Source organism: Thunnus thynnus, chromosome 11 (genome assembly GCF_963924715.1).
Source record: "Thunnus thynnus chromosome 11, fThuThy2.1, whole genome shotgun sequence".
Lineage (NCBI taxonomy): Eukaryota > Metazoa > Chordata > Actinopteri > Scombriformes > Scombridae > Thunnus > Thunnus thynnus.
In genome coordinates this window covers 29,688,906-29,716,458 of record NC_089527.1, presented here as the reverse complement: position 1 = coordinate 29,716,458, position 27,553 = coordinate 29,688,906, and the positions used below count along the sequence as shown (strand labels likewise).

The 27,553-nt window shown below is 40.6% G+C and overlaps 1 protein-coding gene across 1 annotated transcript in view; it reads right to left on the bottom strand.

Annotated features, from left to right (window-relative positions):
- arhgap20 (Rho GTPase activating protein 20) overlaps nt 1–27,313 on the bottom strand; it is a 36,227-nt gene extending 8,914 nt beyond the window's left edge. The window contains exons 1-13 of the mRNA XM_067604369.1: nt 27,009–27,313; nt 23,878–23,963; nt 14,234–14,410; nt 12,205–12,354; nt 11,520–11,561; nt 11,069–11,153; nt 10,819–10,896; nt 9,954–10,020; nt 9,377–9,586; nt 5,747–5,937; nt 4,857–5,021; nt 3,538–3,647; nt 2,786–2,975 (exon numbers count right to left, since the gene is read on the bottom strand). Coding sequence (XP_067460470.1) covers nt 2,786–2,975; nt 3,538–3,647; nt 4,857–5,021; nt 5,747–5,937; nt 9,377–9,586; nt 9,954–10,020; nt 10,819–10,896; nt 11,069–11,153; nt 11,520–11,561; nt 12,205–12,354; nt 14,234–14,410; nt 23,878–23,963; nt 27,009–27,101 — 1,644 coding nt within the window. The 5' untranslated portion in view covers nt 27,102–27,313. The remainder of the gene's footprint in view (nt 1–2,785; nt 2,976–3,537; nt 3,648–4,856; nt 5,022–5,746; nt 5,938–9,376; nt 9,587–9,953; nt 10,021–10,818; nt 10,897–11,068; nt 11,154–11,519; nt 11,562–12,204; nt 12,355–14,233; nt 14,411–23,877; nt 23,964–27,008) is intronic.
- Between the last annotated feature and the right edge of the window lie 240 nt (nt 27,314–27,553).

Below are 27,553 nucleotides of genomic sequence, written 5' to 3'. Positions count from 1 at the left end.
TTTACCTCTTCCTTTCTGTGTCTCCTTTTCACCACTTTCGTTTGTTCCCCTCCTCTTCTCTCTTATGTTTTCCTTTCTACTTCCTTGTGTTGATTCAATGTCTTCTTACTTTCCAACCTGTCTCATCCATTTAGTCCTCCTGCCTCTCGTCAATCACTCATTCAGCATTCCTCGCTGTCTCTCAGAGAGGGCTGCTACGTGACACTGAGCACTGTTAGGATGAGCCTGTGAGCATTTCAGGAGTCTTTCACCCATCCATCCATCAACACCCATTTCAGGACTACACCTTCTTCTTTAACTCAATAGGATGTTATGTTCAACTCTCTCTCAACCATCCAAAAACAGGACAGAAATCAGTCAAGTGCTGTATATCAGTCACAAAATATCTACCTGCAATATAAATGTAGAATGAATGCAGGTTGAGAGTACTTTTTTGCCACAGTTTTACCACTGCAGGACACATGGAGCACATACACTATCTGCATATGTGCGTGGGTGTGTGTGTGTGCGTTCAGAGCTGTTACAGCTGTGTGGTAGTGGGTAATTTGTGAGTATTTCTGAGGTCATCTGTCAACACATACATCCCAGAGTCTGCAAAAAAAAAGTTTTCAAGCTGCTTGTGAGTCACTTTTCTGTTGTTTTCCTGACATTGTTCCACCAATCTGATAAAGTCACTGTCGTAAAGCAAAATAAAAAGCTACACATTCCAAGAGCCAAGCTCAAATGATTTCTCTCTCTGTCTCCATCTTAAATAACACACAAACTATCTAAAAGCTATATTTACCTCAGAAGCTCCTTAACAGCTGCATTTAGCCAAAAACATTTAAATTATATGCTGTATGAAGGAGGGAGGGACACAGCAACTGAACTGAATTGGCTAAAGCTGAGCGTTCACGTGTCTCCAGACAAGGCTGGAAACCAGCCATGACTCGGCCAGGGGCCCAAGCTAGTTTAAATTGGCCCCTGGCTCCGACCGCAAGGAGGGAAATGTCGAAATCTCACTTTGTTATTTTTTTCCCAGAAAAGTTTTTTCCCAGAAAAAGGCCGCCTGTGCTCAGGCCGCACACACAAACAAGCAGTGTGCGAGAGGGAAAGTGTTATCAGGGGAGTATTTGTGAAAGAGATATTTAGGTATTTGTGGGTGTTGAGGTTATTTGTGCTGACAAGTGTGTGTGTGCATGGATTTGTGGGTGCGTGTGTGGGTCTGTGTGTATCTCAGCGAGCATTAAGTTATGCATGTGTAAGTGTGTGAAGAGAGAAAGAAGGGGGTGTTTCAGCTACACAACTTTCCACTAAAACACACACTTGGCCTAAGGATTTTGTAGGAAATTCTTTGCATGTTTTCTCAATGAACCTCAACCACCTCAAGGATACACACACACATACACTAGAAATTTGAAAAGATAAGTAAACCAGCCACCCACAGAGAATGTGTGTAACTCAACAACTGTAACTTTCCAAACTGACCACAAATCAAAAATATTTGTATGCTTTATGTCTATGTGATTTCATGATGGGATCTGATGGATGAGGGGAGATTCCTGGGCTCTGGCTGCAGCTACAGCTGGGGAATTAAGTCATTTCAGGTTAGCTAGGCTGGCCAAGATAGAAGGAAAGATAGAGTAGAGTTGCCTCACTGCTGAGTTGACTTTGGATTTTAAAAAAAACAAACAACAATTAAGGGATGTAGAGGCTTTAACGAGTCAAAAATCAATCACTACTAATACTAGTAGCCACCTCAAGGTCCTTGGATCCAGGTGTCTGGTACAGTCGTTCCATCAGGATACCTTAGTTCATGTGAATCAGTACACAATGCGTATTAAAGGAATGGTTCACCCAAATTAAGAAAAAACATGTCGGAAAGGTTTTCATAGGGACTACTTTCTACCAAATTTAGATTTGTCTGACTCAAGCAGATTTGTGGAGGATGAGATACACTGCCAAAATAAATTATCATTGCAATAAACGTCAGTGTCCCAACTTCACTATTTGTGCTGCTATATGACACCAGAGGTAAGATAGATTTTCTGTTGTTGTAATTTGGATGATCCTACGCTTTAAGGGTGATGGATGGTGAACTTTGTACATACTGTAATATTATATATTTTCCTGTGTGCTTGTGTCTAAGTCAGCATGTGGCTGTAAAGCCTTCTTCTTTCCTGTCAAGTCTTGCTCTAAGCTTGGGGATTTCAAGCTCAGCCGAGTGTAAGAATGTTGTGATTTTAGCTCATGAGTGATTGTCAGTGATAACATGTGAACGTGACTGAGCGTGTGTGTGTGTGTGTGTGAGAGAGAGAGAGAGACTTGGTTAGTCTGTGTGTTACAGCTGTGTGTTAGTGGGTCAGTTCCTGCTCTGAGGTCGGCACTCACATCCACAGGGGAACCTTCAGTCTGCTGACAAATGGCTTCCAGGCTGTATGTGTATGTGTCAGCATGTCCACGTGTGTGTATGAGGGTAGTTGTGTGCGTAAAATCCCAGTTTCTTAGCTGTCTGTCAAACCCTCCTCTGTCTATCTGTCTGATCACATGTGCTTCATACATCACAGTAGCACATACACACACATGCAGAAACACTTTGCTTCTAGAATTCCACTGAAATGTTAAATTCCTCAGAGTATGGCGCACACTGTCTCAACAAGCCGCCCTAACACACACACACACACACACACACACCTGTAGCAGTTCCTCAGGTGTATTCAGGTATAGATCATCTACCAGATCCAAGATTTAACAATTTGCTCAATTTTTCAAAAAAACTAATGTGTGTGTGAGAGTTCCTTCTCACCTTTTTGGTGCCCTCCCCCTCCATCTCGGGGGTGCTGGGCGCCGGGGCCCAAAGCATGCTCGGAGCGATGCAGACGGACAGGTTGAATGCATTCATCTGGTTGTCGTGGGCGTTGCCTTGGATACAGTGCAGCACGGCGATCACATGTCGCAGCAGAAGCAGGTTGTCGGTGGGCAGGAGGCGGAGCAGCCTGAGGGTGATGGAGAAGAAGATGGAAGTGAGAACAGGATGAAGGACGGATGGTAGGAGACGGACAGTCTTAAAACACACACAGTCTTGGTCTTTGGTCTCTGGTTCTCATAGCATGTGTGTGTTGTCATATTAATTATATATATATGTTGTCTCCACAGGAATCGCTCCACGAACATTTTCATTGTTGTTTTCATGTTACTTATATTTTATTTTCCTGAGCAGAAGGAATTTAGTTTGTTGCTTCTGGATCTGGACTGTTGCTCTCTCTGACTTTCTCCTCTCTCTCTCTCTCTCTAGACATAAAAAGGATATAATTAAAGGAAAAACCAACGAAGTGTCTTTAGTAAGGTGTTGAGCAACCACAAGCCTTTCATTTACACTGATTTTTCCTTTCGTCTCTCACCCGTCTGTATAATGAATGTCTGTATGACTTGTTGTGTCTGTGCTTATGATAGACAGACAAAGAGTTACACTTTGTACACTGTTATGACTTTCATTTGAGCAGTAGGATTAGGATTTTAGCATGAACATGTTCCAGGATTTGAAGAGAACGTTCCTACCTATTGACAGCTTGTGTCCTCTCCTCCCCTCCCTCCCCCTCCATCACATCCATCCACTGGTCGTACAGATCCACACACAGCAGGCTGCCCGGAATGTTTCGCAGGAAGTCCTGTATTCAAAAACAGATGAAATGATAATAAAAAGTAAGTAGGAGACAGAGAAAAGCACAAATATGCACCATAATGAGAGTCACAGAGAAGCACTGTTTTCATTGTCCATTATATCAGAATATTCCTTTTTTATATTTTTTGGGGTGGGCAATTTATGCTTTTATTATAAGAACAGTGGAGAAATGTCAGGAATTGAAGGGAGAGAGTGACAGGAGGGGTAATATGAAGCAAAGGTCCGTAGCCAGATTTGAACCACGGACGTTGCAGTTATATGGCATGCATCTTAACCAGTAGGCTACCGGGGCATGTCTGGATTTTTTGATAAATAGTGTTTCCTTTGTATTTTATCATTTAGCTGATAAACAATCAAAACTAAGGCATAATGCCAAAAATACAGAACCTAAAGTGAAGGCTTTGTAATTGTTCACTTCTTAACAGCAGCAAAAAATCCAAAGGCCTTTGATAATGATATAAAACAGAAAAAAACAGCACATTCTACAGTTGAAAAGCTGTTAGGAGCTATTTTTTGTATTTTTACTTAAACAAAAAGAGCAAAACTTGCCACACTGTTGCTCACTGCTTGTTTATTTCATACTTTTCTGTACTTTTTATTCCAATTTTCTACAACCCCAATAAGATATATATCATAAAATTTCTAATATATTTGTCAAAATATTAGAAATAGCTTCACACTATCAACAAAGTCAAAGAAGTTGAAAAGACAACATAAAGACACTATTTTACCATTTAATGTATATTGTTTTATCCTCATCCATGGTGCTGTATTTTTACTTGAGCAGTGACTTGATTACCACTACAACTGAGAATTGTTCATTTTCTGTCAGTGGACTAATCAACCGACAGCAACATTGTTTTTGTAGTAGGCGAGGCTCTCTCCTGTCAGCTGTGCAGAAAACAGGTAGAACACGACAAAGACAGGAGATGAATCCGCTCGCTAAGAAACTGGAATCACCTCAGCTGCTCCCTGGATGCCCGACACTGCAGTGGCTGTTTGGCCTGGATGCTGAACAATGCTGCACCTTGTGTGTGTGACTGGCAGCCTGCCTGGCTGTGCAGAGACAGATTATCCTGTCTGGACTTATGTGACTTTGGAAAAACATCAGTCGTCCCTGCTCTCTGTTGTCTGGTTTCAAACAAGTTTAAGCGGGGCATATCTGAGCGTGGTTGTGTGTGTGTGTGTGTGTTACCTTCAGAACAGCAGCGATGACGAACACAGACTGGTGTGTGATCTCCGGATCCTCTGTCCCTCCATCTAGTCTGTCCCGCAGCTCCCGGCAGGTTTTAGCTCCTGCTGACCGCCTGAAGACGCCTCTGGTGTAGGGCCCCTCCAGGTACAGGAACACCAACATGTCCTGGAGGGAACAGAGGGATTAAGGGTTAAGGACATAAAATCTCTTCAAAGTATCTTTTTATCCGTATTTTTTTTTAAAATTGCTGACATTGGAAAGTTTAGCTTATTTAAACCCTGCTGTTTGGAAGTTAGGGGAAATTGAGATGGTTTGCAGCCTTTAAATTGGGTTTTACTATAAGAAAAGAAGAACTCACTGGAGACCAAACTGAAATGGTTTTTCAAGTACTACAGTTCATTAGATTGTAAGAATATACTGTCTACATAACATCCATTAATAGTGACTCCCGTTACCATATAATGGGTTAAAACAAAACTGACAAATTTGTACTTGCAAATCAGAAATGATACCCTTATTTAGAATATTTTATGTATTCTTTAAAGTACAATATGCTCAACATGCATCCAGCTTGGCTCTTTATAGTGCCAAGCTGGAGCGTATAAATATAGTGTTGAATCTGGACTGCTAATTGAAAAAATGGAATAAATGTTTATTACAGTTTAATCCATTTATCTGACACATACAGTATCATACACTCTTATATGAGCAGGTGGCGATTGCTTCCTCAAACAGTAACAGGAAAAGAATTTGGTATCTAAAATGAATCTATTTCCCCATACCCCTACATCTCCTATACAGTTCACTATCAAGCCCTAAATCATCCTGTGACCCTTCCAGAGTGGGTCCTGACCCCTCCTGCTGGCCTACGTGACCTCCACTCAGCTCACCATGACAGGCTTGGGCAGGCCGTGGTCTGGAGAGCAGACAGAGCTCAGGGGTCGTCCGAACAGCCGGCCCTGAGCGGGAGAGAGTGCGGTCGGGGACAGGGGCAGGCCATCCAGCTGGCTGTTGGAGCCTTTCCAGAAAGGCCAGTTGATCAGAGACCTCTTTCTCTTAAAAGACTTCTGCTGACCCGGCTCTGCAGGGACACAGAAGAGGAAGAGGTGAACTGTGGTTTCAGATGTAATCAAGTTGCTGTTGCTTGAGTAATGCATGTTGAAGTCACTAGAAGGCATTCAGTAGAGTGGAAGGGATTGTTCAACGATTCACCCTATTGCAAAATTTCAGCCTATGTAGCTCTTTATGTAATGTTTTTTTGTTTTTTTTTAGTCTGGGTTGGATTTTCCAAAATAGGATGTAAACTGTTAATAGTCACCCTTTAAGTTCCAGAGGAGACATAACAGGAGAGTTTAAAAGAAAGAAAGACACCAAAAAGCCATTGATTCAGTGTTTGAGAGAAATGTATGCAGACATGCGCTCATGCTTGAGAGCACCGTTTAATTTGAGGTTTGTGTCTGTGTGTAGGTGTTTATCCATGCTTGTGTGTGAAAGCATAGATGTATGTAAGAGCCTCTGTGTGACCTTTAAGGCTAGTGACAGTGTGTTCCTTGTTGAGTGTTTGCTCAGTGGGACTAAGTCACAATGTCTACCTGTGAGGTTTGTGTTTAAGTGTGTCTGCAGGTCTATCATCATGGTATCTGCATGTTCTCTGTGACATAACAGCTCAGTGTGTCTCTGCTGTTGGGAAACTGCATAGTGTGTGTGCATTGATGTACACAGTGATGAGAATCTAAATCAAACATTTACTGTTAAATCTAATCTTATGAAAATGACCCCCAAAAAAGGGAAACATGATTCAAGCTTGTGTTGCCTTCATGGGACATAAAAAATAAGGAATAACTTTAAAAACACTACAGCAGGGTGACTTTCTAACACAAATACCTGCTCTGGACTAATGCCAAAAACACATTAATCGACTTGTCAATCAACAGGTAATTAATCTACAATAATTGTGGTAATCACATATTTATTTAGGTCATTTATCAAGTAAAAATGCTAAACATTAATATTTTTACTTTCTTCATTGTGATGATTTGTTGTTTTTTTATATTTAAGTTTAAAACAGTTGGTCAGACAAAACCAGCAATTTTAAGACTCTGGAACTTGTGATAGACAGAAATGATTGATCAATAAAAAATAACATTAAATACACGTTAAACTACAGTAATATAAAAAATATTTAGAACATTAAATTGATGATGCTAATACTGATTAACTGCAGCACTGTTCTTGATTGCAACTACTGGTGACATCTTAATATTTGCAAATATATGACTTCAGCAAACCTTTTAAAAGGCCATTGTAGTGTGTAGGAACTGTGTAACAATTTAAACTTTCCAACAATCTTGAAATAATAACACTTATTTCATTAAGAGATTGTGATTTGTAACCTAGGGTGGAACTCTCCTAATAAACGAAAGATTCTTTTAGTGGGTGGAGGACCCAGCAGTCCAAAAGGCCCCGCAAAATATGTAGCATACCTCACATAGAAGTCATTATTTAACAATCTGCTGTGGCGTTGTGCCCAAATATGATCTGGAACAAAGTTCAAGAGTAACAAAATTACTGCCCTGCTCTGGCACTTCTCAGCAGGCCTCGCCATCTTTGAAAAAACAAGACCTTACTGTAAATCAGGCATTTCATCATTACAGCTTTCTAGTCAGGGAACATTTTTAGACAGGGGGAATGAGGGAATAGCAACAGACTGGGTGGGCAATGTCTGTCATCCTCCTATAATCATCTGCTAGCGTGTTACAAAACAGGTGCTAGGTACAGTATTTCTCTTCAAGGGCAATAAAGCAAAACGCTAGGCTAGACTAGTTTTGCTAGACCACGAGTCAACCTATTGAGACTTCATACAATATGGTCAAAGTTGGTTTCTTTTCCTAACCTTACTGTTGTTTATTGGTGGATTTTTCTAGATGATGTGGCTCATTGTGGTGATCTGGCTCTGCAGGACATGAAAACTACAGCCAGCAGACTTTCAATGAACCGCCAGGTGCGGTTAAGCTAGTTATGGCTTCCTACAGAGCTACCATTCAATAAACATATACACATTCGTTAGCTTTCGGGTTGGGTGTGAGCCATTAGGCCTCTATATCGGCAGGGCTGGTATGGAGCAGTTATGTAAGATGCTGTTATGCTTGAGGCAAAGGAATCTGAGGCGAAGCTTGTGGTTGGCAAACTGGAGCCTCCTTGACTGGAAAACACACACTTTCTCTCTTCAACTTGTTTCCTGTAATCCCCATCTCCTCCTCCACTGTCCTGTTTCCATCCCGGTTTCTGTATCCGCAGCTTGTCCTCTCTCCTGTCTATAAGTCATCTTGTTTGTCTTCTCCTGCTCATTTTTCTGTCCCTCTCATTTTTGAGGTCCCCTTTTCAGTTTCTCCCTCTGGAAATTCCTCTTACTCTATCTGTTACTGTCTGTTGTTTCTTTTTCCTTCACCTCCGCTGACCTTCAGACATACTCAATAGCTGTGTCATCTCTTTTGACTTTCCATCTTCCTATTCTCACACTCATCCATCCCTTCTGGGGTTTCTTCCCCTTTGTCTGTCTGACGTTTTTCTTATTTTGACACTGCGTCTGTCCTAACCCCTGCTGTAACCCCGTCTCTGCTAAAATCTCCTTTCCCACCGTTCTCATTGATGTATCCTTTTTGTCTCATTAACCTATTGATTCAGAACTAACAGTAAGACTACATGAGTAACAAGAATGAGCACAAAGTGAAACAAATTCCGACAAAGTACTTTCTGTTCTGCATTGATACTTCTGTATACTCATATTTCTTCTTGTGGTTTTATAGAACTTTGGAGGATTAGATTTATGGGTGGATGAATTCTTATAACTGGCCAACCATACACTTGGAAACGTCAAGTCTTGTGGTGATGAAAAAACTTTTCCCTGCTCTTAGTTTGTGAATGGTCCTGAGTGCATAAAGGTATGTGAGCATATGGACACTGTTGACAGTGGTTATTAGTCTGTTGTCTTGTCATATGTGTCAACACAAAATGCTAGACTTTTAATACCAAATGCGGATTTGATTTTCAGTTTGGAAGTTATTTTGCAAATTCATTTTTGGAAGAGACCTTGAAGCTGCAACTTTCCCAGTTTTATCCAAACTAGTGCAAATAAAAAAGAACATTATGGCTGCACAAGACCAGACTTTGAGCTTATGAAAAGCATCAGTCACAAAAAGCATCACAGAACATGGCAAATCTATATTCACTAGTGTTGTTTTGGCTCTTTCTCCCTTTGGTACCTTCAGCTTCCTCTGGTAGCACCATAGATCTTCCAGATTTGTAAAAATGTTGGGCCTCTGAAGGTCAAAGAGCTTTCAGACAGTTACTTCTTACTGCCTCTTTAAGTCAACAACATGCAAAGTTGATTGTGCAGCTTTGATTCTGAAATGTATTTCTTGTGTAATCATGACCGCCAAAGTGTCAAAATCATTTGAAAGGAAAAGGTTCTGACCTTCCAGGGTGAAAGCTAATGCTGTTTAAGGTCTTGACAGTCTTACCTAGAAGTGAAGCCTGCCCCGGGGCAACTTTGCTGGGTTTGAGAATGAACTGGCACTGGGTGTCTGGAGGGAGACACTGGTCCAGCAGCAACACCCCGGGACAATCTGTTGGACTCGTTGGATCTCTGCCTGCTCCTCCTCCCAGTCCTCCACCACTGCTCCCACTATCCCGAATGTGACTCATCTTAATGCTGAAGGGAAATTCGTGGCCTGGAGGAGAGGTCAGGGTCCAGAGGTTAGAGGTCATGGGTCTGGTATGTGCAGTCTGTGAATGTGTCGTGGAGCCAAGGAAAAATCTGATACATATTAGGGCAGAACTAGCACTGTTCAACTATGAATCACCAATCCAGAGTTAGGATGTTAGGAATTCAATGTGAACTACAAAACAAAAGATTATGGTAACAGAACTTCACAGAAAAACCACTGTGATTGAAAACAAAACACTAACTGCTCTGAAATGTTTCCAGATGTTGAGTTTTTGGTGTACCACTAATGCTTGTACAGTAGTGATCCCCCACAGTGGGTATACTGTGTTTGAACAAGAAGGTTTTACAAGTAAAATGACAGGTGGGCTTACCTATGAGAGGATATGGAGGGTCGTCCTTACTGGAGTTCACCCACAACCTGTAGTCTTTAACACAACCCTAGAGATAGAAAAAGAACAGGTTCAACACATTTATTATAAATTTAAAACCTCTTCTGATTCTTCTGCATACCTTACCCACCATACCAGTCAAATGCTGACTGTAGGTCTGTGCTGTTACAGTGGAGATTGATTTGAGTCTCACAACCAGTCACACTTTAGCTAACCAAATTTGTTGGCCAGTTTTGTCAATATTACTGCTGTGAATGCTAATTTCAATTTTTTAAAAAAAAGCTTAACCCATTATCTTTACTCTTGATAGCCCCAAAAATATTCAAATATGTCACAGCCACCCTTGTGGCAGTACAGGCATAGCACTGCTTTGAGCTAAATGCTAACATCAGCATGCTAACATGCCAATAATGTCGACGCTAACATGCTAATGTTTAGCAGTTATGTTTAGCCTACTGTGTTCACCATTTTAGTGTAGAGTGTTAGCATGCTAACATTTGCTAATTAGCACTAAACATAAAGTACACCTGAGGCTAAAGGGAGTGTGTTAGTTTTGCTGGCATCATTAACTTTTTAAGCATTGGATAATTAGAAGTTTTGACCTCATTTTGGTGTTATATCACCACAGATATTACTATTAACACTTTGGACTGTCTAATATTGATACTCTTAGCTAGATGTTCATCAAATGGTTCTGTAAATTAAAACAATATATAACTGTTACACCAGCCTAAAAGCTAACAGACTTGATAGCTACATTAGACAAGTATTTTGACTGAAACTCTTTTAATAACACATTACAGTAGTCATTAGTAGTGAGTATCAACAGTGGTCTCTGTATACTCACTGATATGCCAAACTGCAGCAGAGCCATGCGGATGACATCAGTGGTGCTGTCATTGTTGCTGACCGCAAGGGTCTTGGCCTAGTGGGAAAAAAATTGGAAAGATTATTGAAATATCTTGTTGTGTTATATAAATGGTAGTATTGGTAGGGATGTCATTAATTTAACACTTAGAGATAGATTAAGTGATCCAACATTATTTTTTGTGCTGATGGAGGCAATAAAAATCAGGAAGGAAAGAAGAGAATCTTACATATGCACAATTTCCAATATCCTTTGCAAATATCTTTACTGGAATGGTCTTGGGGTCATCATTCTCTTTTCCCTCATTTATCCGACTGAGTGTATGGGAAAAACAAAGGAAGGAGGTCAGTGTTAGTAATAAAAATATCATTTTAATATATGTTAAGTTTATTTGGCCAATGCAGCACTGTGATAAGGGAGACTGACATTCAGTATGTAAAATATAAAGTAATTTAGCTTATCTGTGAATGAAATATATGCATAAGATATAAAAATATTAGCTATTTATTTACACTGTGATTGTTCTCACTCATGTTGAGCGAGCCTCTATTTAATCACTTCTGTTCCATCCAAATCAAATCCCCCGTAAGGGAAATTGGATTTGCAAGATAAACTTTAAGCAAAACAACAAAAACAAGCCATTACACAAAAGGTAGCAGGGGGTATAACCAAATATTTACCTTTTGATGAGTGCCAACCATTTTTCCTTGTGCTCCTCGGAGCTGAAAAGGAGAGACAAGAGTGATAAAACATAATCAGAGGAAATCATGTTAAAAGCAACTGCCTGTTTTCCTCTGTTATATAACCCTCACTGGCCCAAACCGCAGACTTTGTCGATTGCATTCCTGGTGATATATAATGGATGTGTGTATGCCAGTGAGGCAGGTGCAAATATACAGTGCAGCATGTATGGATGTATTTGGATGTGTGTTGCATATTTGTGCCTGATGTGTGTGAGTGGTTATTTACTGTAGTCTTACTGGGTGGGGTTGGGTTGAGCAGCTTTACGACTGGGAACTGCCTTCACACTTAAAGGTTTATGGATTTTGTGGTTTGCGTGTTCAGTTTTTAGTCCCCTGCTATAATGTATGTCTGCATCTCAGAACATAGTGTACTCTCTCAGAAGTATATTGGGGTGGGATTTTAGAAATATGTTTAGTATGCTTGGCTTGAATAATTCTCATGCAATGCCGATGTACTGAGTGAAATTATTTAAGAGGAAATTAAGGTATATTGAATTGCTCCTATTTGATCAAAATAAGATAATCTTGAAAATAAAACAGTTCTCCTCCCAGGCATTCCTCTGATTGAATGTGAACAACTTATGCTGTGTGTGTGTTTGTGTGTGTGTGTGTGTGTGTGTACCTGAAGGTGGCCACACAGTTGCTCGTGGGCCAGCCCATGACGAAGCTCCTCTCTGGGTTAGTGCTTCCTTCGCACACCTCCTCCATGCAGCTGGCCATCCACATCTCACACACTCGGACTTGGGCCTTCACCTTGAAATGAGTGGGAGACCTGCAGAAAACACAATGTGCTTTATTATACTAGACTAAGGCTCCAACTCATGATTTTCATGATGTTAAATCAATTAATCTAATCAGGTATTTTATTGATAAATCATTTAGTTTGTAAATTGTCTGAAAATATTGGATGTCACAATTTCCCATGGCCCAATGTGACATCTTTAAATTGTTTGTTTGTCTGGCCAACAGTTCAGATACTCAATTTACACTTAACATTTATTTACATTTAACATGTAAAACAGAAAATCCTCACAATTAAGCACCAAATATTTATTTTAATAAATTACTTAATTATCAAAATTGTTGTTTTATTTTGTTTGTTAATTTACTGTCAATCTGCTAATCAATTAATCAACGTTGTTTAAGGATGTAACTAAAAATTATTTTCTTGGTCTTGATCAGTGTTTCCAAAAGCCCAAGGTGATGTCCTCAAATGTCTAGTTTTGTCCCAAATCTACAACCCAGAGATATTCTGTTTATTGTCATAGAGGACTAAAGAAACCAGAAATATTTACATTTGAGAAGCTGGAATCAGAGACTTGGACTTTTGTCTCAAAAATGACTCAAAATGATTATGTGATTATCAAAAAAGTTGTCAATTAATTTAATAGTTGGCGACTAATCGATTAATTCTACAATCAACTGATTCTTTAAAAATGGCTTCAAGGAACATTTAGGAGAAATCTTTGAGACTCCAGAACATTCTGTTTAAAAGCTCACATAAAAAATTGAAGGTCCCTTCTCAAGGAGTTCCACAAGGAACCTACTGGGAGCCCCTGAAGTTGCCATCTTCAAAGAACATATTTCTATAAACCTCTAACATATGGCAATCCTTAGTTAAGAAACACTTAACATAGAAGCAAAATATTAAAAGATTGGGCTATTTTTGGAGTTTAAAAACAGGCATGCTCAGCAGAAGTGTATTTATCCACCACTTCATCTGTGATTATAGATGGAGAAACTCCAAATGCACACATGTGGGACACACACACACACACACACACACTCCCTGCTATTTCAAAGATATGAAGGCACACAAACACACATACACAAAAATGAACTTTTTTTTTCTCCCTCTGCAGTTCCTCTCTGTCAAATACACACATGCAAACACACATTCCTCTAACTCACCCTGTGTTCAGCCACAATGTAATAAAGCCAATTATAGCATATACTCGCTGTGCTGGAAGGGTCAGCTCCACCCACTGGCACATGACTCCCAGGATGGACCACAGAGGTCCCGCTGTGTCTGCACTGAGGGGTGGGTGTGTGTGTGTGTGTGTGTGTGTGTGTGTATGTGCTCGTGTACAGTAAGTACATAAGACACAGAGCAGAAGTACACAGAGCAAAAGTCTGTTTCCGTCTCTGCATGTCTGCGTGTTTGTATGTGTGCATAAGTGCATATATGTGTTTTTGTGGACTTCAAAAATATAAATGTGCTCTTTAGGTTTCTATTTTTGTACATGTGTGTTGCAGTTTGTGCACTGGGTGGGGAGCCCCATACTGTAGGACCAAGGCAGGCCAGTGTGGCTTTGATCTGAGCCAGGCTTCATATGGATTTAATTGGCTGGGAAATAATTATATGCTGGGAGAAATGAGGGAGGGAGACGTGAAGGGAAGGAGAAAGGGAGGGAAAGATAGCAGAAGGATATAGCTCCATGCTCTACAGATTTCTGTTTGCTATCAGTGTTAGAGAAACAACTAGGAACAGATGAAATGTTTCTTCTTCATTTCTCAAATTAGTTTCACTCAGTATTTTTCCTGTTTATGCCTCCCTGTTTCCATTTTATTTCTCCGTCACATACTCAACCACATGAACAGGCATTCCTTTATTTTCTGTCATTTCTCAAAACACACAGAAGGAAACTTACTTGGCCTTGGTGACGAGCAGTGTGTCAGTAAAGAGGAAGAGGTGTCTCTCCTGGGTCTGAAGGCCCGTCTTTAGCTGCGTTTGGGCGTGACCCAGGAACATACGGCCTGGACACTCAGCCAGGAAGGCCTGGACGAGGGGACATGACTCTGGGCTGACTGGCGACAGGCAGCTTTCCCTAGGGGACAAAGCCAAGACAAACACAGGCACACAGAATGAAATACTCTATTGGAGAAAAGGAGAAAAAAAATGGTCAAATTCTCTGCACCTTCCTCAACAACTACTGCAAGATTGCCTTTGAGTGAGGTACTGAGACACTGATTTGTTCAACGTAGCTGCTTAGTGACCAACAGAGGAAAAGTGTGCAGCTCCTGAAATGAATGTGCAGAACAGGCTATCTCAGAAGCATGTGTAATAGTCATAAATGCTGTTAAACTATATACTTTACTTTACGGTAAAACCCTCTGCACATTTACACAATTAAGCACATATAGGCTATTGAATAACTGCAGTATAGTGTTCCAGGACACCTGCTCAAGACACATAAGACACTGGACCTTTCTCTTTCACTTTCAAAGATATTGAGGGATATAAACTGGCAACCCTTTAGTCAGAGCCCAGCTTCTGTAACCTCTAAACTACCTTCCATCAATCCCATTTAGCTGATAGATATTCAATGAAACCTCAAGAATCAAAAACAGTCTCTTAGACTATCTTACCATGACTAGGTGTGAAAGCACATTAGCTCCACAGGATGTAATTGAAAGACAACCCCTTTAATTTGGATTACCACTGGGAAGGTGTTAAGGCATAAAATGTGCCTGCCAACATATGAGGAAACTGGCCCAATGACTGTAAACACTGAAGAATCTATTCATTTAGTGGTCACATGCCAACACTTAGAAGCTGAATCTAATGAGTTGGAGTTATCAGCTAAAGTGAATGCCCAGTTTTAGAAAACATTCATTGGATAAAGAGTGAGAAAAAAAATGACCAAGATCGAGGCTGGGAAAAAATAGCATAATGGAATAATCTTGATTATTTTATCATAATATTTAGCTTCATGCTGGCTACAAAATCGGCCTTATTATTTCCTGCATTTCTTTCACTGAGTCCTCACAGCTACAAGCGCACACATAATCAAGCATTGTCAGTAGAATAAATATTAGACTTTTGGACCTGCAGTACAAATGTTTGGCTACAAAACACCTACGATGTTGCATAAGCTTGTTGGGTGAATGTGTTAGATATTATTTGCATGTTTTGGAGCAGCACAAAGATGGCTCTGTTAACTTAAACAGTTAGAAACGACTGACATGGAATTATAGCAGCTGCTGCTAACATCAATGGCACCTCTACTAATATGAGGTACACTGAATGAAAACCTGGTTTGTCTTGTTTTATATTGTATTTTGTCGTATCTTTCTTTTTTTCTTCTTTTTTCTTTTCTCCCTCCTTTAAGTACTTCGTCATCAACATTTTGAGAAGGCCCATTAGGGAAAAATCCCATTGGCTTGCTAGTGACAAAAATTTCATCTTTTTTAGGTTAAAATTGTCTATCTAGTATGTTTCCCTACTGTCAATATGTGCCACTGACTGATGGACAGATGAAAACAGGGGAAATTTGAGAGGAAGAGGAAATTGTTTGCGGGCTCCATCCTTTCCTGTTTACCTTTCACTACTAGATAAAAGACCTAAATCTCCACTTACACACATCTACTATCTCTGTCTCTGCCTTTCTGTGTCTCTTTCATGTACACAAACATGCAACCACATTTTCTGCTCTCTCACGCATATACACACCCACGTCTTAACATCTACTTTTCAGTAGATTCTTCTTTTCATTCTTTGTCTTACACATTGTTGATACATACAAGCACACACACACACAAAAACTTACACAAACTCCTTCAACAAAGCACCTAGTAGTTGTTGATGTCTTGCTGAGAAGACAGAGAAACTTGGACTGGAGCTCTCCTCTTTCTATCATACACTAAAATCCTTCCAGCTACATTGCGTAAGTGATTGGTTACGTAATTAATTAACGATGAACAGACGACTACGCTGGAGTGCTTCGCTCTTTGTCTGTCTTTGTGTGTCATCCAAAACTAAGTCCAAAGCAGAGCGAGTGAATTCGATTAAAAGCAATGAATGTAGCTAATTAAGCGCTGATGCTCGATGGGACACGATGCCCTGAGGGAGACTGGGAACTGAAGACTCACTGAAAGTGTGAACAATGGGAGAACGGGCATCCCATTTTTTTGTTCAACAATACTTATAAAGGACATGACACTATGTTGCTATAACAAACACAGAATCAGTTTTTGTTCCTGGAAAAAAGAAAAAACTTTCCATGCCGTATACTGTGAAATGATTTTTTTATCCCCCTTTGAAAACATTTACATAACTCATGGACTCTCCCGCTGCTATAAATTAGGCGTTTCTTTCTTTCTTTCTTCCTTTGTTAGGGAGAAGGAATGTGAATCTTCAAATCGGGTGTCAGCTCCTCCACCACGGTGTCAGTCTGTGGAAAGCCTGCATATTTTCTTCTACTCCAAAGAAGTTAATAAAGTTCAGAATAAGTCTTCTCTGTCCTTGGCACGTGACGGACCCAGCTACTGGGTTTCTCAACCTGCTCTCTTAATGTCATGTCAGATGATACTGCAGGAGGACAGCACACAGGTTAAAGAACACTGCAGAGGGACGTTGGGAGGATTTGCAGGTTCCTTGATTAAGTTCAACTGGGATTAACACCATTACAGAGAATAAGTGTCATAAGTTCCCATTGTCAACTGCACACATCCTCCTCTGTTCCTATTATCCACACAGATCCGGGAATGTTCCTGTCAGAAGAGCCCCCCTCTAACCCTTCCCACCCCCCACCCCCGACACACACACACACGCATGGACGAACCTTCATGTAAAGCCCCTTTCACATCCCGCCACCACAAAAAAGACAACATTTTCGGTATTCACCACACATCCCTCCCTCCTGAATGTAAGATTGACAGCTGAGCCGCCTGTCTTTTGAATCTGATGGATGTGCAGCTAATGGCTCCATTGTACATCATGTGATGTTGATAAATTGAGAGCTCAGCCCGCCTGCGCATACATGGCCACCTTTGTTCGGGCTTGGCACCGTGGGGAGAACTGTTGACTTTTGGGAACACAATAAGGGACCGGTGTACAATGAACCACAAAACACAGCATACTAATGTCCCATGTCCCAGCACAAATATTTAGGCAGCACTGGGTGAGATTTGTATATAAAGGTCAACATATTTTATCAGCCTAAATCACAAAGTACAGCTAAAATCTCAAATTTGTCCCAGAAGGCTTTCTTATCTGTGCAGCATTAAACCCAATTTAACTTTACACCCTTGACTAGAAGTTGAATTACAACAAGGATCTTATACATTGTCAAGGGCAGACTGTAGGTTTTGTTACAGAAATGGGGAATACAATGTAGTCAGTCGTTCTTCAGCTACAATGTGAATGCTATTTACTTGGTATGCATTCATGTCAACCTCACTAATGACAGAAAATGATTATCAAGCTTTCTATAATAAGGGTACTCTAACAAATGTAGGATTTTTGACAAATATGCTCAATTATATAAAAGAAATAAGGCATAATTTTCAAAGCGGGATAATAGCATTGAACTTTCCAACTAGTTTCCCAATCAAGTTTTTTTGGCCCTCAATCCCAATCCAAGTCCTTTATTAATGGATATCTAGTGATACAAAGTCCAATCTAATACTTATATTAAATTTATGTGCTTAAATTATTGATATGATGTGAATGATCAGCTAGAGAGAAGACATACCTCTCTGATGGAATTGTTGGAGCTTCAAAGACACTTGCAATTGTACGCTGGTGTTACAGTTGATTCTCACAAATTTTCTTTGGCTGAAAGCAGACACCGGTTGCAAAGTGCACTTAACCAGACAACAGAAGTTAAATTTTGGCCTGTCATCAAGTTACTCACAGAATTTACTTAAATTAGCGATAGCTGATATGATTCGCTGCCAGTGACGTCATTTTAATCAGTGAAAACAACAGTCAGAGACAGTACTGACAGGTGCTGCCAACATTTCAGGGGCATTCACTTTTTTACTTCCAAATTGTGAGTTCAGATAACCTGGTCAAACTGTTGGCTTGTCTACAACCTGTCTGACGGTCTGACTTCAATGACGTCAATAGCAATGTCAGCCAGTTCACAGATCTCAGCAATTACTAGTGGGATTTTATCATGACTAATAGAAAGGTTGGTAAAAGCTACAAAATAAGAAACAAGTTGTAATAAACTGTAATTATCCTTTAATTGTAAGTGGATAACAGAGAAAAGTGTCATCACTGAGTGAGACACTGTTCACTTGTTGTTACTTGCCAAAAATGAAACTCCAGTAACAGAAAGAGATGGAGCGAAACTAAAGCACAGCAGCATCAGCAGTGAGCTGCATCATTCATGTGGCGCATCTGACACATCCTGTTGCATTACTTCTGGTTTGTGCAGCAATTACACACACATACACGCACATATCATTAACTGAGTCCTTATGTCATGCAGGCTGGGACGGGAAAGATAAGTTAAATCATGGACACAACCATAATCGACATGCACACACACACACACACACACACACACACACACACCTTTAAGTGCACACCCTGAGGACAACAGCTGGACAAACAGCTGTAACTTTCTCTTTCTCCTCTCCCTCTCCCTGTTTATCTTTTCTTTCATTTCTTTGCTGACATTCTTTCACTTTGTTCTGCTGGTATCTCTTCTGACATTACTCATCCAACTATTTTTTCTCCATTTCAGTTTCAGTTTCATCTAGTCTTTGAAATAACCTCATTGCACTCAGTAGCTTAACTAATGGCCTCATTATTTTACATCCCCCATCCACACCCTTCCTGTGACTGCAGTACAACAGCGTAACATCACCTCAGCTGTCAGATGTTCGACACTGATCGAGCAGACTGGCTCCCTCAGGGAAGCAATGACACACACTTATGTAACTCTGTCCCTCTGCTCAGCTTTATTAATAACCTGAGAGGGACTGTGTGTGTGTGTGTTTATATGTGTTTCTGATCCCCATCAGCAGACTCGTTTCTGTTTTCTGTATCACAAGTTTGTCTGTGGCTGATCTGATTGGCCTCTAGAAACAAATTTGACTTCTCTAAAAGCCACCGACATGCTTCCGATTTTATGGTAACAGTCTAGACAAACTGAATGAACAAAAGCCTTCAGCTTGCTCTTGTGTTTCTTCCACAACATCTCAACTCTGACTTCACTGAAGTTCAGTGAAGGTGTGTGCGTCTGTGTGGGAGTGTGTGTGTGTAATCTGTTTAAAAAGAATGACATCACCAGTTGCTTGACCTCTTTCTCTTAGATAATGGCCATCCACACAAGCAGCAACTGACTAGTCAATGTGTGTGTGTGTGTGTGTGTGTGTGTGTGTGTGTGTGTGTGCACGTGTGTGGGTGTGTGCGCGCATGGGAGAAGGAGACAGACAGAAAAATAAAGAGAGAGTAAGTGTCTGCCAACATGCAGATTAAAGAAGACGTCATTTTGTACAAACACACACCAGTCTGTGCCATCTCCTGAATCCATACTGGCAGCTTTTGTTCAGTGCTGCAATAAAAGTGCAGTATACATAAAAACAGAGAGATTCCACATGGGCTACATTTGTGAATTACACTCCAATTATTGGTAACTAATTAAAAATGACTTCTATATACAGAAGTATATACTACTAAATAAGTATACTGACAAATTACCTGACTTATCCTCTTAGAAGTGCTGTATCACCACATGACGGCTTTCCTGTTTACTGGAAATCCTCTACACCGTTAGTGACACTTTTATATTTGTGTTTATGTATGTCTTTGCGGAAGAATGGTGTTCCCCATTTCACAGGCGAGTAACTGAGTGATTTTAATCTGATGATTTGCCATGAGCCAGGATGTTTCTATTCTTTGAAGCTGGTTTAAAATGTATCTGGTGCTGTTTACAGAACATCAATTACTTGAGCTCAAACCTGCAAAAGTTCCAGCTCATTCATGCTTGTTGAAAAGCTGCCTGCTGCTGCTGGAAATGGGCTTAATGAGAGTGAGAGTTTGCAGGGTGTAAAACCAAAACAATGAGCTGAAAGAGGCTAAAATGTTCCTAACAGCTGAGGGCAGCTGTCAAGTAATTTGATCCATTGTTACAATTTTTAAAAAAATGTATAACAGACAAAAAAAGCACACACTACAGAAACTCCCAACTTCTTTGGTCCAACAATGATGTCATAGTTCTTCTCACTGTTTGACTGACAGGTGACCGCTGGATGTGCTGAGACACTAAAGCAAAGACCATCAAGCAGGCTACCAGATCTTTAAAATCTAATGGATGGCCTCACAACTTTTTTTCTCCTTCTGTCTCCTCCCTGTTTCCGTGTGACTCACCTCACCCTGAACTGACTCTGGTTGCACCTGATTTCCATAGGCAAACTATAATGTCATCGCTGGGTGCAAACTCAAACAATGCTCTCTATACAGGCAAAGGTAACACACACACACACACACACACACAGAGGATGAGGTCAGACTAGTGAAACTCTTCCCTTTTTTTTCAGTCTGTAAAAGAGAAGTGACCAGAGGCTGTCAGCCATGATATCCTTAGCAGAACTCATTATCAAAACCAGGAAATGTCTTTTGCATGATGTCTGATTTCGTGGACCAAATTTCCTCAAACAAAGAGGAAGAAAATTAACAAAATTACCCAAAATAAGGACATTTTTTCTCTTTTTCCAATAGCATCTTACAGATTAGGACTCTGACTTCAGTTTGAGATTAAATTTACAGTTGTGTAAATACAGTCACATCTTAACAAGTATATTAATACAAGCTTGTGCAGAAGAAGAAGGATGGACAAAGTGACAACGTTTGTGTACAGTACTATACGTGTGCAAAAAAAAAAATGAATGAAGAGACAAAGTGTGTACACGTATGCAAGTGCATTAGGTGGTTAACATACTGTATGTGTGAGTGCTTGACTGTACATATCTGCATGCAGGTGTGTGTATTTACAGTCAGGTTGTTTTTGGATTAGGTGTGTGTGTCACTTTGTGATGACACTGTGGCTGGTAGTGAGTGAGAGTGCGAGGTCAGGAATGTCAGCCAATCGTATGTTTTTATGCTTTATGGTGCAACCACCTTCCTCCCTGCAGTATAGATTTCATTGCATGGTTTAAACCCATGAAACCCTGCACTGTGAGCCTGAGGGCTAAAAGATGAGGTTATACTTCTGGATGATTTATAACAGTGTGTATGTGTGTGTGTGGAAGTGATGTAAGTGGCTGAGATAAAGGCCAGAGAGCCTTTCAGCGCCTCGTGTCCTGATGGGAAAGACAGGACAGAGGGAGCAAAAGAAGGAGTCACCCCACAGATTGAGGGAATGACTACTATGTGATTTTACAGTATAATATTTCTTCGGAAAAAGTTGCACAGCTACAGTAACAACAGTACACACAGTATGTTAGTTACTTTCCTCCCCTTGTAATAATACCTGAGCCAGTGCGATTTACATGGATAAATAGCACAGGAGTGTTGCAATGATGAGTAAGCCACAGCCAAGTATTGTTGGCAGGAACTCATGTGTCCATTATAACTGTATTAATGGGACTTTTGGGTGTTATGCCTATTAGACTACAGCTACCAAAGCTTAGAGATGGTCTAAAAAGCTTTAACCATACAAAAATGCATACAAGAAAGAAAAGTAACTGCCTGTTTCCAAAAAATGATGAGAAGAAATGAAAGTGTGCATTGTAGGAAATTCACAACAATCACCATCAGCTGTGACCTTTCACATTTCTGAGCCACCTGACCGCTATTATTTCCCATCTCTCCCCTGGTATTACCCCCTGTACACACATATCCACATCCGGACATCAATGAACACCTCACACACTCACTGACATGGGAGGTGTTGACCTCAGGTGACATCTACTGGCCCCCACACTTCCTGATGAGAGGTCAAAGGTTAAGGGTGACAGCTGAGAGTGTCAAGCCCTGGCTCCGTCCCTCGCAAGACTTGTCAGACACACACACACACACTGGTCAGACTAAGCGACTCTGTCAGTCAGCCTCTATTTGTCTTTCGCTCAATAGTCTGCCTGTCTCTGCCTTTGTCTGTGCCTGAAAACAGAATATGTGAGTTGTCTTTTTAACTTTCTCTTGCACACACACACACACACACTGCCCCGAGAGCAATGACCTATTTAACAGTGTTGAGTGCTTTGCTCAAACCGGTCTAAATGGTCCAATTTCACAGTTCGTGCTGCAGCCCAGCCTGATCTCCCTCTGCAAACAGCTACAGACACCAGTAACTGCCATCAGCATGCACACACATCATAAACATGCCACGTCAAATCTCATCACCAGGCATTTGCATCCAGAAAGACCTCCATGGCATTCCTAAAGGAATCCTAATAACACTTCCGTGTCACATTGTTGATTCAACTTCAAGTTTGGTTTTCTGTAATAAGTGTTAAAGGTTCATGCATTGCCCTCAATCACTTAGCACTGGCAACAACTTGAACACAGTATACAAGACTGGGCAAGCAAAGACTCTAGTAAACAAATACTCTCCCCAAGTGGTTTGTAATGACTTATTTCCGACCCTGTTAAAGGAAGAGGAAGGGATTTGTACGATACAAGGGTGATGAAACGTCTGATAGCTCTAGGAGAGGTACAGTAAGCATTTAAGCCCCCTCTAAGCCATGAATGAGTTTTAGTTTTGATGTTTGAAAAGCATTTACAGCAATGCGGGAGAAATGTCTGAGACTTGTGAAAACATCCACTCAAGTCAGTTTAAAACATTTTTTTTTTTCATTTTGTAATCTGTATTTGTCCAGAGACAGTGTAACCCTCGGGGCTGCATAGAGAGGAAGCACAACCTCCCACTTCTGCTCTCTTTCTACATCAGATTTTCCAGCCAGTCTGGTGATTTTAACCTGCAGCCTGTTTCCTCTCTAATCTCTGTGCTATCACTGCTATAATTCCCCGGGTCAGTGTTTCTGGGCTGAATCACTGAGAGAACGCTAATGGGTTCCTCACTTTTCATTTGTCATCTGAGATCATCACAAATGTTGGAAAGTTATTAATAAAGGCGTCTTTGAACAATCTTCAAAAAAAAAAATGTTGGTAAATGAATATTGGTCCAGATGTTCTGCAGCAATGAAGAAGTGTTAAGTGAAAAGACACAAGTGTCATGCTGGCGGAGGATATAAACCACCAAAAGGGATTTCACAACCTTGCAACACACTAAAGTCACTAAAGTTAAAACACATAAACACTTTATTAAGTATGCCTCATTAGCGACAGGCTACAGAAGTTAACACAGAACAAGGAAGAAACTGGTAAACAACAAACTACAAATTCCCCTGAAAGCATGCAGTAAAACTTGCATAACGAGGTTAAACTCTCTTCCAGTGATGCACTCTGCAGCAGCTACATCTGTAAAGCCAAATCTTCGCTCCATTGAGGAACTACAGGCCAACAATGATTTCAGTACCAAAGCAGCACTTTCATTTGGAAGCAGACTGGGTGTGTGTGTGTGTGTGTGTGTGTGTGTGTGTGTGTGTTTGCTCATACCTGGATGTGCTTTTCGATCTGGTAAGTGCTTTGCTGATGACCAGTGAGGGAGCCGACTGTCGTCTCTGGGCCAAGGTCTTCATCTTCTACACAGTCAGAGAAAGAGAGAAGAGATGGGTCAACGCAAGTGCTGACTGAAGGTTTGCACCATTTGACATTCCATGACAAATAACATAATTGTTATGGAGAAGGAGACAAATTGCAAATAACACAGTCGGCACTCATGGAGGCTGGCTGTTGGCTGTGGTCAGTACAGGAAATACAGGCTGAGAGAGAAACAAAACTCCAGTAATGTGTGTGACTGTGTTTGTATGTCAGGAAGGGGGAGGAGGAGGAGGGGGGGATAAAAAGAAAAAGAGAAGTGCCAGCAGTAAACAGGGAAAAGAGGAAGTGAGCTAAATGGTTAAAGATGGACGCTGCCAGTAGAATAAGTAACAGAGGGAGACTGAAGTGGTGAAAAAGAAGTGAAATATGTTTTCTGGCTGTTGCACAATATTTATGATCCTTCATATATTCTCACTGTAACATGATAAACTGTAAGCTCCCTCACTAAAATATGAGAGGAATCTCTGTGGCCACTGCAGCTATTTCATTTAACCCTAATCTATTTAAAACATACCAAAATCATGTGATCTGCTCCCCCACCAACGCCCCCCACACACATACCCTCCCAACATACACAACAGTCATTCAGTCAGGGAAACTTTTTTTTTTAATTCAATAGCACAGACAGAAATGAAATTAGACTTTGCTTCCTAAATTAATTTTATGATGACTTATGGTAACCTTCCTCACCTCAAGAATTTAAACTGTGTATCGAAAGAGGAATTTGACTCACGTTCAAATCACCAGATGCTTTACGCTGTATTTGAAATTTCGATGCCACTGTGACAAACCTGACCTAAACTGAACCGCTCTTCAGGCTGACGAAGTGGTTGGCAAATTTCTGAGGAATTAGGCTCAAAGGCTACAGTAACATTCGTAAAGTGACATGTTTGTTCTTCCTGCAGGTGTGAGGTGATTGACAGGACGCATGCAGCGTTGATATAAAAACACTCCGCCTGGCATGATGAAATAACAATGAGGCTTCTTGTGAAAAAGAAAAACTAGCCCTTATGTCTCAAATTATGCTGACTGTGCGCAGAAACCAAAAAGAAAGGCGAGGCTGTTGGCACTAACTTAAAAAGAAAACATCAATGTTAGGTTACTGTGCTGTATGAAGACAGATTGCATAGTACAGAATGCATGCATGCGTGTTATGCATTCATCTGCCATGCATGCCAAGTGCATCTCAAATTGACCATCAATCTTTTGACACAAACAATCTCCTGAGACAAACTCCTGAATAAAGGGAGGTATGTGGAAATTCGACATTCACGGACTTTCTCAGTAAGTGATGATAAAGCACAGCTCCAGTTTCAAAAAAACTTCTCTTCAAAGCTAAGGAGAGAGCAAAACTTTCCAAAACAGGCCAAAGAGCAGCAGCTGCTCAGAAAAAACAACCGCAGCAGCAACATCTGTAGATGTGTGAAACAACATTTTAACATCACAGAAAGGAATTACATACAATATTACATGTCGTAAATTCCAAAAAACATGCAACTCTATTGGAATGTGTTGTGAGTGAAAATATTTGCAAATATTGGAGGATTGCAGCATATCAGTATCCACATAAATTACATGACACGGAATATTATCTATAGCGAATTGCTGTATGACTCCAAACCATCATGCATTGATTTTAAAGTTACTCTGTAGCCAAGTTTACACAGTGAATAGATCAAGGTTGGTTAGGTGAATAAGTCATTACAACTCCATTACAAGCTTCTTGTCAAGGAGCTGCTCAACCTCACACTGTTTTCACTTCATTTTCTTTCTTGCATCATTCAGCATAAAAAGCATAATCATCAGAAAAGGCTCATCCGTGGATATCACTGGTTTTGTGTGTGTTAGCGGTCGTCTGAGTCATGATCATCCAACAGATTTCATGGTTTACCTTGTTTGTTAATTTTTCCTTGTTGCATTTTTTGGCCTGTCTGGAAGATGCGGCTCCAACCTTTTTAAAGAAGCGCTGGAGGGGGGCGCTGTTTACTACAAGATCTCTGATGAGCTGCTGAGGAATCACCTCCTCTATCTACTGTAACAGTGTCAATGACCTAATCTGGAGTCAAAAGAATACAAGAATTAAATTACAGTCTTGTAATCTGCATTTACATGAAAGTCGGAAGTGAAGGATCTCATCAGATTCATCTAAATATATATTTTTCCATTTTTTTAATTATTAATAATAATATTATTATCATTATCCTTGTTGCTTTGTTTTGTGTTATGAGTGAAGAATGAGCGCAGGAATCTTTCCTGTGTTTGCGTGGTGACTCCAGTTAGTCTGATTAACAAATAATCGCTATCAGCAAATGATCCTCTTCTGTTATGTGGTGAACTTTTCGACTGCTCAGCTCTGCTAAACTCTCCTTTATTCAAAAAACCCACAAACCAACCGGAGATCAGTCAGATCTAAACTGGAATGCGCTGATTTTAACGGGTTTTTTTTTCTTAGTTAAAAATCTGTTTAATGAAGTCAGAATAAAGTAACCTAACAACCTAAACAACATGCAACAGACTGTCTACTTAAAAAAATAGTTTTCAGTCAGATAAATGTCTGTTCGTTAAAACACAACCCAGTCAGAGCCACACCGGAGCTCTCACCAACAACTTCATCATTATCCAGTCAAAAAACTCACTGACTTGGATGCCAAACAACTGCAGGTTTAGAAGAACATTGACGAAAAAATAACAATTTAATCCAATAACAAATGATAGGAAAGCATGTCATTAAAGCAAATAATATGGAGATTTTATAAGGGAAAATGTCTTTTCTATTCAGTCTTCACTCCTGAAATATAAACACCAGACTACCATAAATCCTTGTAAGAAATTATTGGACTATGACACTGCCACCGTAAAATACCAGGTTCACACCTTATGGGAGTGTAATTGGAATAAACTAATTTATCCTTAATGAGCGCACCGGGCTACTCACTGCGCTGAAACGCGCGCGTCAGGGCGCAAACTGTGTCCAGAGTCAATACTCCAGCAGCAGCAACAGTCCGACAGAGAAACGTCACTGGTACCTTTTTATTGTCGGGAAGCGCCTTGCTCTCTCCAGTCAGAGAGTCGGACCTGTTCTGTCCCATCGTCCCCTGCTGCGGTGACATGGTTTCCATCAAGGCTGTATAGATCCACGGGCCGGAGCGCACCGACTGTATATTCCCATCATACGAGTATCCAAAGTTTATCCGGCGGAGAGCAGGGCACGAGCCCGAGGAGAGTCCATGATGGAGAGGAGTTGATCCAGAGGAAGAGGAGGTGAAGCGTGCGTACTGTGCTCCTCACTGTGACTGTCTCTGTCCGAGCGCTGTTTGTTCTGAGCGCCGCGACTCCGGTCCGCCTCTACACACACTAATGTTGTAAAGTCAGCGGTGATGAAACACGCAACATCCGCTCTGACTTTTCAAAACAAACTAGTGTTTATGAAACGGACATTGACGTTTGTAGGTGTCATGCAAAGTTAACATGAAGAATACAAAGTGAAGATAAACGGGGAAGATTATTGATCAATGTTTGTAGTGTTTTTGGACTCATATAAAAGTGATTACACCTCTCAATGTTGTGAACA